This window comes from Lepidochelys kempii, chromosome 14, assembly GCF_965140265.1.
Source record: "Lepidochelys kempii isolate rLepKem1 chromosome 14, rLepKem1.hap2, whole genome shotgun sequence".
In the NCBI taxonomy this organism is placed as follows: domain Eukaryota; kingdom Metazoa; phylum Chordata; order Testudines; family Cheloniidae; genus Lepidochelys; species Lepidochelys kempii.
Window position 1 is genome coordinate 13880145 of NC_133269.1, and position 12480 is coordinate 13892624.

General features: G+C 52.5%; 1 protein-coding gene across 6 annotated transcripts; it reads left to right on the top strand.

The window, feature by feature from the left end:
- Nucleotides 1–588: 588 nt before the first annotated feature.
- Nucleotides 589–10511, top strand: LRRC59 (leucine rich repeat containing 59). 6 transcript variants are annotated; one of them, XM_073311382.1, is made up of 9 exons: nt 600–695; nt 3280–3496; nt 4231–4339; nt 4887–4946; nt 5510–5668; nt 6023–6127; nt 7350–7422; nt 8782–8955; nt 9721–10511. In XM_073311382.1, exons 2-9 carry the CDS (start codon nt 3483–3485, stop codon nt 9963–9965), a joined length of 939 nt encoding a protein of 312 aa, XP_073167483.1. In that variant the 5' UTR covers nt 600–695; nt 3280–3482; the 3' UTR covers nt 9966–10511. The 6 variants fall into 6 exon arrangements, with proteins under 6 accessions (XP_073167484.1, XP_073167483.1, XP_073167486.1 ...); XM_073311381.1 differs by lacking the exon at nt 600–695 and adding an exon at nt 721–738; XM_073311383.1 differs by lacking the exon at nt 3280–3496 and having other exon boundaries at nt 589–695.
- The last annotated feature ends 1969 nt before the right edge of the window (nt 10512–12480 follow it).

The following is a 12480-nucleotide window of genomic DNA, read 5'->3' on the forward strand; positions in this document are numbered from 1 at the left end:
CCCCATCTCCCTGCCACTTGCTCCCACCTTCACCCCTCCTCTCTCCCCCCCTGCTCCCACCTTCACACCTCCCCCATCTCCCCATCACTTGTTCCCACCTTCACCTCTCCCCGCTCTCCCCCTGCTCCCACCTTCACCCCTCCCCCTTCTCCCCCGCCACCTGCTCCCACCTTCACCCCTCCCCTCTCCACCTCTCCCCGCTCATCCCCTGCTCCCACCTTCACCCCTCCCCTCTCCACCTCTCCCCGCTCGCCCCCTGCTCCCACCTTCACACCTCCCCCATCTCCCTGCCACTTGCTCCCACCTTCACCCCTCCTCTCTCCCCCCCTGCTCCCACCTTCACACCTCCCCCATCTCCCCATCACTTGTTCCCACCTTCACCTCTCCCCGCTCTCCCCCTGCTCCCACCTTCACCCCTCCCCCTTCTCCCCCGCCACCTGCTCCCACCTTCACCCCTCCCTTCTCCCCCGCTCCCCCCTTCCCCTCTCGCCCCCCGTTCGCACTTTCAGGCACCTCCCCGCCCTTCGCTCGCTCAGCCGAGAGCCGCTGGCCCTGCAGAGGGCGACGCTCTGTCCCTCCTCCTCCGGCCTGAGCGTGGGGCCCTCTTGGCCACCGGGCCGGCTCGTTGGCGCTGGTGGGCGAAGACGGCGACGTGGATGCGGAAGTGGCTGGCAGCGGAGGAGCTGGGCGGCGCGGTGAGTGCAGGCCCCGGGGGGGAGGGTCGCTCCGCCGGCTCCGGTACGCGCCGCGGGGGGGGTCCCTGTGCGGGGGCGGCCGGGGGGGGAAGGAGTGTTGGGGGCGGCCCCTGTGCGGGGACCTGGTCGGGGGGGGAAGGAGTGTTGGGGGGGGTCCCTGTGCGGGGGCGGCCGGGGGGGGAAGGAGTGTTGGGGGCGGCCGGGGGGGGGGAAGGAGTGTTGGGGGGGTCTCTGTGCGGGGGCGGCCGGGGGGGGGAAGGAGTGTTGGGGGGGTCCCTGTGCGGGGACCTGGCCGGGGGGGGAAGGAGTGTTGGGGGGGTCCCTGTGCGGGGGCGGCCGGGGGGGGAAGGAGTGTTGGGGGGGGTCCCTGTGCGGGGGCGGCCGGGGGGGGAAGGAGTGTTGGGGGGGGTCCCTGTGCGGGGGCGGCCGGGGGGGGAAGGAGTGTTGGGGGGGGTCCCTGTGCGGGGGCGGCCGGGGGGGGAAGGAGTGTTGGGGGGGGTCCCTGTGCGGGGGCGGCCGGGGGGGGGAAGGAGTGTTGGGGGGGGTCCCTGTGCGGGGGCGGCCGGGGGGGGGAAGGAGTGTTGGGGGGGTCCCTGTGCGGGGGCGGCCGGGGGGGGAAGGAGTGTTGGGGGGGGTCCCTGTGCGGGGGCGGCCGGGGGGGGAAGGAGTGTTGGGGGCGGCCCCTGTGCGGGGACCTGGCCGGGGGGGGGAAGGAGTGTTGGGGGCGGCCCCTGTGCGGGGGCGGCCGGGGGGGGGAAGGAGTGTTGGGGGGGTCCCTGTGCGGGGGCGGCCGGGGGGGGGAAGGAGTGTTGGGGGGGTCCCTGTGCGGGGGCGGCCGGGGGGGGAAGGAGTGTTGGGGGGGTCCCTGTGCGGGGGCGGCCGGGGGGGGGGAAGGAGTGTTGGGGGGGTCTCTGTGCGGGGGCGGCCGGGGGGGGGAAGGAGTATTGGGGGGGTCCCTGTGCGGGGACCTGGCCGGGGGGGAAGGAGTGTTGGGGGGGTCCCTGTGCGGGGGCGGCCGGGGGGGGAAGGAGTGTTGGGGGGGGGTCCCTGTGCGGGGGCGGCCGGGGGCGGGAAGGAGTGTTGGGGGGGGTCCCTGTGCGGGGGCGGCCGGGGGGGGGAAGGAGTGTTGGGGGGGGTCCCTGTGCGGGGGCGGCCGGGGGGGGAAGGAGTGTTGGGGGGGTCCCTGTGCGGGGGCGGCCGGGGGGGGGAAGGAGTGTTGGGGGGGTCCCTGTGCGGGGGCGGCCGGGGGGGGGAAGGAGTGTTGGGGGGGTCCCTGTGCGGGGGCGGCCGGGGGGGGGGAAGGAGTGTTGGGGGCGGCCCCTGTGCGGGGACCTGGTCGGGGGGGGAAGGAGTATTGGGGGGGTCTCTGTGCGGGGACCTGGCCGGGGGGGGAAGGAGTGTTGGGGGCGGCCCCTGTGCGGGGACCTGGCCGGGGGGGGAAGGAGTGTTGGGGGCGTTCCCTGTGCGGGGACCTGGCCGGGGGGGGGGAAGGAGTGTTGGGGGCGGCCCCTGTGCGGGGGCGGCCGGGGGGGGAAGGAGTGTTGGGGGCGGCCCCTGTGCGGGGGCGGCCGGGGGGGGGAAGGAGTGTTGGGGGCGGCCCCTGTGCGGGGGCGGCCGGGGGGGGGAAGGAGTGTTGGGGGCGGCCCCTGTGCGGGGACCTGGCCGGGGGGGGGAAGGAGTGTTGGGGGCGGCCCCTGTGCGGGGACCTGGCCGGGGGGGGGAAGGAGTGTTGGGGGCGGCCCCTGTGCGGGGGCGGCCGGGGGGGGAAGGAGTGTTGGGGGCGGCCCCTGTGCGGGGACCTGGCCGGGGGGGGAAGGAGTGTTGGGGGGTCCCTGTGCGGGGGCGGCCGAGGGGGTGGAAGGAGTATTGGGGGGGTCCCTGTGCGGGGGCGGCCGGGGGGGGAAGGAGTATTGGGGGGGTCCCTGTGCGGGGGCGGCCGGGGGGGGGAAGGAGTATTGGGGGGGCCCTGTGCGGGGACCTGGCCGGGGGGGGAAGGAGTGTTGGGGGGTCCCTGTGCGGGGGCGGCCGAGGGGGTGGAAGGAGTATTGGGGGGGTCCCTGTGCGGGGGCGGCCGGGGGGGTGGAAGGAGTATTGGGGGGGCCCCTGTGCGGGGGCGGCCGGGGGGGGGAAGGAGTGTTGGGGGCGGCCCCTGTGCGGGGGCGGCCGGGGGGGGGAAGGAGTGTTGGGGGCGGCCCCTGTGTGGGGGCGGCCGGGGGGGGAAGGAGTGTTGGGGGGGTCCCTGTGCGGGGGCGGCCGGGAGGGGGGAAAGGAGTGTTGGGGGGGGTCTCTGTGCGGGGGTGGCTGGGGGGGGTGGAAGGAATGTTGGGGGGGGTCTCTGTGGGGGGGCGGCCGGGGGGGGGAAGGAGTACTGGGGGGGTCCCTATGCGGGAGGCGGCCGGGGGGGGGAAGGAGTTTTGGGGGGGCCCCTTTGCGGGGGGTGGCCGGGGGGGGAAAGGAGTTTTGGGGGGGTCCCTGTGCGGGGGGCGGCCGGGGGGGGGAAAGGATTATTGGGGGAGGTCCCTGTGCGGGGGCGGCCGCGGGGGATGGGGTTGATAGGACTCAGGGTTGCCTTCTCTCTATGCAGTGCCTGTAAAGCCCCCCGGCTAGAAGGCGCCTGGGGATGCGCCTCGCTCCTACCTTTGTGCTCCCCGCCCCCTTTACCAGAAGCAAAGGAATAAAAGCAGCAAAGTGGCAGCAGGATGTGCTGGGACAGTCAGGGAACTGAGCCAATGAACTGTTCAGCATTGCCGCCTCCCCTCTATCCAGTCACCCCCTCCACTCAGGATCATGTTATCCCTCTTGTACGTCTCCCCTTCAAACAGAGAGCTCTCTTCACAAACACGCTGGGGATATCCCGCGCCCATCCCCCAAAAACCTAAACCCTCGTGCCGTGGGACAAACAAACAGAAACTTCACAATGTTTTCACAGTGTCTAGATGCCCTGTTGCCAGGAACACCTACTTAGGCTGGCACTGGAGGAGGCTGGGTTCTTTCTGAGAAAATAAAACTCGTGGTCAGTCAGAAAAGTCTTGAAGGTGCACACCATGATCTATACTGGGGATCTCTATCAGGGGTCTCACGTCTAGGTTGCCAATCTATATCCAGCTTGAATTGGTAAAGAGGAACGACTAATAGTTGTTCCCATTTAGTGGGCTGTTCAGTAGCCTGTGCTAAATGAGTTGGTGGGCTGTCAATCCAGTTCCCAGTAGGCAGGTTGCAAAAACCACATCCTCAATTAGCCTGAATTGGCAAACACTGGCACCTGGGCCAGAAAGATCTGAATGGCCCAGGGGGACCAAAATATCCCTGGCCTCTAAAGGAGGTTCTTAAAAGTTACAGTTGAGGCATACTTGTGGGGCATGACATCTGTCACTACTCCTGCTGTACTTGGTAGGTAGATACAGATGAAAAGAAAATCTGGAGGCTTGTTAAAATTTATTGGTGCCCCCTCCTCCATTCCCTGTCTTTTTCCCTTTCCAAGAATGGGAAGGCTCTTTGCTGAGCCACTTGAGACTCTGAATTTATCTCTCAATAGGATCATGGCCAAAGCTGGAGGAAAAGGAGTGAACCTGAAAGACAAGCTTGATGGCAATGAATTGGACTTGAGCCTGAGTGACCTGAATGAAGTACCAGTCAAAGAACTGGTCAGTATCAGTCTTTCTTGGGGGATTTAAGGTATTGCAGGGGAGCCTCTGAACTTACACCTGGTCTTTGTGAATGTACTGGTTCTGGAGGTGGGGTGATTCCTGGGAATGCCTTGGGCCCTGTGTAAGTTTGGTGGGTTTTATCAGCTCTAGGTGTTGCCAGTTCTGTGTTTAAAGGCACACACTCTGTTTCTCCTGGTTTGAAAAGAAGGAGACACAACCTTGAACTCTTCCTTTCATCTTGACTTTCGGTGGTTGAAGTGACCTGAAGAAGAGAGGGCTCCCAACTGATCTAACAAATCTAGTAGACTGTGAGTTAAACTGATGCTTTGGGTAAAGAACCTGTTTCAGGGGGAGCAGTGTTCATAAGCCCCTGAATTTGAGCGAGATCTAAGTCTCAAAAGTAACTCGAATGGTAGCAACTGGGGAGTTCTTAAAACTCCATGTATGGGAGAAATCCCAAAGACTGAAAACAGCAGGGTATCAAATGTGTTAAAGTACTGTAGCTTTGATATGGGTTTAATCTGGTTCCTTGGCTCTTTTTCAGGCTGCTCTTCCAAAGGCTACCATATTGGATTTGTCCTGTAACAACCTCACTTCCCTACCGGTAAGATGAGAGAGAGGCTTTGGAGGAGGAAGGGGTTTGTTTGGAAATATCTTTTGAAAGGTACAATCATCCTCCTGCCTGGGAGGACCAGGCTTGAGTGTTGTAACGAGCAGTTCTCTTAGCTTTGTGGGAGGATGAGTGACACTGCCACCATTACAGAGGGGTCAGTAGAGGTGACTGACTTTTACTGAGGATGGCTGGCATAATTAGCTGTACTTTCTCATAGAAAATGTGAGTGTACTCAGTGAAGATTATAGCAGCTTCCATTCCAAAGTGCTCTACCAGCTAGATACCAAAAGCACCATTGCATATCTTATTTTCATTGTAATTATATTGCTATGTGTAGTCCTGTTTAGGAGAGTATCCACTGTTCCCTACTTCACAGTCTGAAGATAGAGGGGGAAGAAAGTAACTTTCCTCCATCACACAAACAGCTTTGTAATGAGTCCAAGTCCATGTAGATCTTCCTCAGTGTGCAGCATACGCTAGCTGTTATATCTGTTATTCCTTAGTAAAGATGATTGACAAACTTGTAAACTTCTTCACTCCTGTTTGGGTTCTAGTCGGACTTCTGCAGTTTGACCCATGTGGTGAAACTTGATCTGAGTAAAAATCAGCTTCAGCAACTCCCCTCAGACTTTGGTCGCCTGGTTAACTTGCAGCACCTGGACCTCCTGAACAACCGATTAGTCATCTTACCAGTCAGTTTTGCACAGCTCAAGGTAAAACCCCTCCGCTCGGCAGTTTACGTAAGGCCTTGGAGTGCAGCCCAGAGTCCCACGATTCTTCTGAAGTTGATTTCTCTAGTAAAATGTCAGTCTCTCCGCCAGCAGACCACTGTGAGCTCCAAAATGCTCTGCCCTTGACGCAACTTCGTCAGTTTTGTTACAATTAAACTCCTGCCTGAAATCTGCACTTGCCTCCCATATCTCTTTCATTCACGTGACAACTAAATAGATCTTTGTTTCTGCTTTGAACTCTCTAGAATAAACACAGCCTTGTTTGTGCTCTTTCTTTAACACTGTACTGATGCGTGCCTACTCTAGCCTGGTCGCATTTGTGTTTCCTTTCTGCAGAATCTGAAGTGGTTGGATCTGAAGGACAACCCGTTGGATCCTATCCTGGCCAAAGTGGCAGGAGACTGCCTAGATGAGAAGCAATGTAAACAGGCTGCTATCCGAGTAAGGAACTGCTCTACATTTTATTCTTGTCTTCCTACATGGATTCCATGGCTGTTATTTCTCCTCCTCTTGCTTCTTTCAACATGGTAATTTTTAAGGTATCAGTCAGGAGGGCAATGAGGGAGGGGCTAATCCCATTCAAAGCCAATGTTAATCCTGCAATGATTTCACTAGTGTCATGACCCTGTTGATCTAGGAAGTGAGCTAAGCAGGGTGCTCAGCCTAAGGAGGCACTAAGAGCGAGCATTTAAATGTTGATCACTTGGAAAAAGATATACTGAGGAAAAATAATCCATATCCAGCTTTGCGGTTCTGAAGAAGTGCTGGCAATCTGTGGGCTTGTGTGAAGAGTTACTGCTGGGAGCCATGGAGCAGGGCTAGAGCAGCTGGAGCCTATGCTGCTGCTGCAATTCTCTCTCATTCCTGAGGCAGGGATCACATCCCCTCTTTCAGCCTTAGAAAAACCATGTGATCATGGAGCAGTGGATACACCTAATACCAGCGCACAGACTGCAAGGAGGATTTCTTTTTTTAATGGAGAGATTTTTGTCTGACCCTGAAGCAGCAGCTTTGGGATCGAAGTTGAGACAGCGCTCCAAACACTCAGCAAAGGCATGGAAGTCTCAGCGGAGCTGCACCAAATTGCACCAGCTGAGGATCTAGCCCAATGCAGATTTTATTAGACATTCCTTTATCAGACGTGTATGTATGCTGGTAGATGACATCATCTCTTGTGTAGAAAAGTCAAATCAGTGTCTATTGTCACAGCTTTCTTCACATTAACGTCTGTTACCTCACTTCCATGATCAAAGCCGTGTACTGTGAGGCAAGTTGGACCTAAAATGGGCAGCAAGGGCTCCTGGAGTCTGGCAGCCTCACTTAAATTAAGTGGTGGTTTGTATTATTCAGTTTCATGTTTAAGTCGTATAATCAGTATGGTGTCTCCTCTTGTTAAAATAAAATGAAATATTATTTTGTCCCAGCACTGAATGACAGGGTTTTTTTGTACGGACAATGCATACAGTCAATGTGGAGGTTGTGGCATCGGTGTAAGAGCCATTTGGGACTCACTTGTATTCTGCTACATAGAATTAGAAGTCAATCCCAGAGGAATGCATTCTTTCTCCCACTTATGGCTGCATTCTAATGCTGTTTCCATATTAAGAACATAATGCAATGAATCTGCTGCATAGATCTTATGCTATTGTTTTTAATCTTGAAGGTGCTGCAGCATATGAAAGCTATCCAGTCCGAGCAGGATCGAGAGAGGCAACGAAGGCTACAAGCAGAGCGAGGTAGGCAGATGAAGCCCCCACCCACTTACTGCTTTAGGCTCCTTTCTGCTTCCATTGACTATATATCCAAACCAGCTGATTCTGCCCTTCCACAGCAGCTAACAAAGACTGTTCCAAATATAATGGCACTGAGGACCTACAGAATATTTGTTTTGAATTGGAGGTGGAGGAAGAGATCCCTCGATAGCCAACTGCTTAACTCTGTGAAAGGGGAGAGAGGTCTGATCCACTCTAGAGGAGAGGCATGGGCCTCTGGAGGATCAGTTGATTAACCAAAAGAAGGCCTGATGGGTTGTGGGTTCCTGATATGTCTTGGGAGGCCCACTGAAACCTAGATGCTGATTTTACTTCAGTATATGTTGGGAAATGATTTCCATGCTGATACACCGTACTGGAGAACCGCCTCCCTTCTTAAAGGGGATCATTTTCCATAAGCACCTTCTTTTTCTTCCCTTCTTGAAAAGGTTTGAGTGCTGGAGCAAGAAAATGGGAGTCTTACTGCTATTCACTGTGAACATGTCACATAGGTCTTGTCTACACTGACAAAGTTCAGAGCTTTAATTCACCACAAGTAGAAGTGCTAGTGTAAAGAAGGTTCAGTTGTTTTACCTCAACAGTGCTAAAAAGGCATGAAGCCTGTCCACAAAGTGCTTGCACAAATGCTGTTACCATTGATGAATTATGGGTCCAAACTCTGAATGTAAATGAACCCTTAAAGGAACATTAACAAACTGGAAAATCACATTTGTCTGAAAACTCTAATACCGAAGATTACTATAGTTGAAAAGTTAGTGACAAACATTTATTTCAATATACTTTGTGCATTTGACAGTACTCAGAGCATGGTCAGTTTCTCATTTGTGTTGTGAAACAGACCCTTATGAATATGAATAGGGGGCAGAAGGACCCTTAATTTTTTTAAAAGAATTAAAAAACTACTAAGGGAATACTACATAAAGAGTCCTCTATCAAACTAGGATTTCTTTAAAATTAGTCACATTAATAAAATTTAAGTTTACAGTGTCCCTTTAACCTTTGTGCTTCCATTTTATGCATATGTAACAAGGGGACAGTGCCTCATATGTGGGGCTCAGTTAATGCTTGTCAGGTGCTGAGCTCTCTGGATGAGAGATGCTATTGAGAAAGTGTAGATTTTTCACTCACTCACATAAGACTGCTTCCAGGGGAGAACAGACCTGAAGGAGGAAGATGGGGAGTGCATGCAACACTTCTGGACAATAAAATGGGGCAGTTATTTCATTGCTTTACCTTCCCGGTGGGGAAGAGCAGTCATGCAGCAAGGGGGAAGATGGAGTGCTGTTATTACAGAAGGAAAAAAATGTTTGTGTTGGTCCTCAGAAATGGAGAAGAAGCGTGAAGCAGAGCAGCGAGCAAGGGAGGCTCAGGAGAGGGAACTACGGAGGCAAGAGAAGGCAGAAGAGAAGGAACGAAGGAGACGGGAGTATGATGCACTAAGAGCGGCAAGGCAAGAGATGGAAACACAAACAAAAAAAGAAAGCAGTGAAATCCCAAGTAAGTTAATTGTAGATTCAATTGAGAGATATCCACCAAGGAGCAGGTGTATTCTGTATAGTGTAACTGTTTTCATCTATATTTTGGCACAGCATAGGAGAAATGGGTGGAAGAGAATGAGCAAGAACCTTATCATTAAAGTGTACCTACCTCCAGCTCCACCACGCTTTTAATAGTGCCAGATTACGTAGCAAGATGTTAGGAAGTAGTCCCTTGTGTTGAATATGGTCATGGGGTAGTGGAATCAGGCCACAGTGGCCGAGCTAGTTTAGAATCTTGGAACATATGAATAGCAGAACTTCAACATCTTTGCAATTGATGGAGCTCTTGATTACTTACCTGCATGATTCAAAGTTCTGCAATTGCTGCTAAGGAATATTTCCTCTGCGTTATAAAATTGAATGTACTTTAAAAATATCTGCAAAAAAGGCTTTTTAACATCAGTTTAATGCATTTCATCATCTTCAAAGCTGTTTGCAAGCATTATGGTTGTTTTCTGAGAGATCAAAACCATCTGCTTCTTGAAAAGAAATGTGTTTCATCCTTTGTGGATGGGTCAGGTGCATATGTTTAGAACTGAAGAAAGCCAGGGAAATCTGAAATGGTGTAGTAATTGTTTTCTTGTTTTGGGAGAGCTAAATACGTGGCATAGCATTTTACCATAAGAGACTCAGATCTGCATGTTGGATGTTATAGGGGTGCAGATTTCTCTTGATAAGTGACTTGGTCTTCCCATTCTCTTTCCCCCAATTTATTTCATTACAGAGCTTTCATCAGTTCCTCATCCATCTCAGCTGCCCCGGCACAGGCGCTCCTGGTTCCAGGCATTGTTGAAGCTGCTGCTTTTGATGTTCCTGTGTGCCCTTAGTACTGTGGCTGTTTGCCGCGTGACGGAGCTGCAGCGCCAGTCTCTGTGCGTCAGCGTGAACATGCTCTATGAAGATGTGGTTACTGCTCTGCAAAGCCACAAAATTGTGCAAAATATATTACATCAGAACTCTCAGCAATGATGCTGCTACCTGGACATGTGCATTGTCAGTATCTCTTGCCACCATCGACACAGCCAGAATTCCTATGGAATTGTGTTCTGGTGAAACTGTCTTTAATCAGTCAGCACTGGATTTGCTGGTCCATTCAGAACAGAGCAGAACTACTGCTTAGATCATTTTTGTTGTGCTTGTGTCTCAGATGGTCTGCAACTCCTGTCGTTTGCTTATATTAAATTAGAACATGTTAAGACTTTCTCCCTCACTAATGGAGCAGGAGGTTGCCAGTCAGAGGAGTGAGGAAAGCCATAACCCATCTGGGTAACTATGGCCCTGTAAGGAGGTGGAGTATATCCATCTTCTTGCTGACACTTGCAAGAAGGTTCATGCAAACCTTTGCTAAAGTCAGGGGTGGGGTGGCTGTATGGTATAGAAATATACATAAGCCCATTCCAGGACCAATCAGAAGTATGTAGGATGGCTGTGTATTGATACATCAGAGTGGTGGAGTGATGAAATGCTATTGAAATAAGAATTGTCAGCTTTGTCAATATAACAGTTTTCGCAGCAGTTTGGTGTCTGACTCTGACCTGGATATTTACATTGTTTACATACATTTGTATAGTGCCTCAGTTTTGATTAGGAGCTTGCATGTGAACATATTTTACTATTACACCATAACGGGACCACTAATCTGAGCAAGCTAGTGTCAAAACAGCTATTCCGAGGAAAGACTTGATAGCCATGCACGCACACTGGTTTTCCCTGAGAGCCAGCGCAGGCTCCAGAAGGCCATGCTACAGCTAGCCATCAAAATAGAACTGTTCACCTCCAACCTATGTTAGGAGCAGTATTAGTCAATAGGTGATGCTAGGATAGTGTTATTAAGACACCATCATATATTAGAGGCCATTCTCCATAAAGTGTCTCAAACTGGCCAGCTTCACATTAGCATCCTCTTGTTTCTGTAGGTCATCTCGTCTCCTAGGGCCTTAGCAGTATAGGATCTTGTACTGCCTTTGTGCTTAAAGTGTAACAGCCTGCAACTTCTGGTGTTTTGTGCCCCTGTGATTTAGCACAGCTGTTCTGTTGCTGTAGAGCAGTGTGTGGGATTACTGTACTCTCGCATTCCCAGTGTTCAATTCCCAACAGTTAATCACAGAAAGGAAGATAAGCCTTCACCTGTGTGCTGTTTAATCCAAATGGGCAAAAGATAATGGTCCTGCTCCCTAGCTCCATTGTAACAGAGGGGTGGGGGGTTCAGCTAAAAGGAAGACACACTGAAGGTTGTTCCAGGGGCACACTACTTAACCCACAGAGGCAAGTTCAGACACGGAGTACCTGACACTATCACCACAGTGCTGACACAAGTGCTTGCTTTTTATCTGAACAGCATATTATTCTGAGGTGCTGCAACCACTGTTCGTGAACCATCAGTACCCCCATTCTAGGCACAGGCTGTTGCTCATAGAGGAGTGTGTTCTATGCAACAACTGTTCTAGTGAAGTTTGTCTCATGGGAGAAAGACCTGTAGCAGTCAGCAGATGCACTGGTAACAATATTAAAATTTATATCACAGCCTAACAGTAGGACTATTCCAAAGGCATCAATGGCAATGCAAAAAAATCACTTACTAGCTGTAGAGATGATCCCAGCATAGATGTATTAGAGAAAAATGCATATTTTCTCCCCTATAGTGTCACTAGTTCAGTAAGTTATATGCATTGCCTAGCATTTGACTCTTAGTACTCATTTCAATAATTGCTTTGTTACATAAATACTTAAAGACCTCAGCTGCCCTCACACATGCTTTTGAGCCCTGATGGCTTCAGGGGAAGTTAAGTGCACATACCTAAAGGCAGATGCTCCCTAGCTTAAAGCATCTCTTGCTGCAAATAAAGCCTGTTAGAGCCCCGCTCATTCACTAATCCATAAATCAGACTTCAGGGCCCCATAGATCAAGCTGTGGCTGGACCCCTTGAGTCAGTGCAGCTCTAAACTTTGTACCTGAGTGTGGTACAAAACATCTTTCCTGGGAGGGGGTGGGATTCTTCTTTTCTGCACCAGAGATGAAAATTCTCTCACTCTAATAGACTACAGGGTTGTGCTGTTTCCAAGCAAGTGTTATTTGGCTCTTTCATAGCTGTCTATGTCCCTCCACTACTCGTGTTAGGTTTTGTGTTTTAAAACTCACGGGTGGGGGAAAGGACAAATAGTAGCAGCTGATTTCTTTAAAGAAAAAAAGAAAAAGCTTGGCTTGTAGAGGAGAGCTGGCCCTGTACAGCAATCCTAATAGGGCCTAGAGCAAACCTCCTACTTCAAAGAGTAGAGAAAATTTATTCCCAGGACAGATAATACAATTTATCACAGACAGAAAGAAACTATCACTACTGCACTTGAGGGCAGTAGCACAGCACCTTGGCTAAGGAAAACATTGCAGTGCCTTCTGAAAACACCACCTGTAGAGCACTTCAGGCATCCTTGTGCCCCAGGGCAGGTGTTCTCCATTGCAGGCTTCAAAAACAGGAGATTTCAAGTC

Bases quoted from the DNA above. Each gene is read 5' to 3' on its own strand.
- LRRC59 (XM_073311382.1), top strand. The intron at 5,669-6,022 runs GTAAAACCCCTC...TCCTTTCTGCAG, and splicing joins TCAGTTTTGCACAGCTCAAG to AATCTGAAGTGGTTGGATCT. The intron at 6,128-7,349 runs GTAAGGAACTGC...TTAATCTTGAAG, and splicing joins GTAAACAGGCTGCTATCCGA to GTGCTGCAGCATATGAAAGC.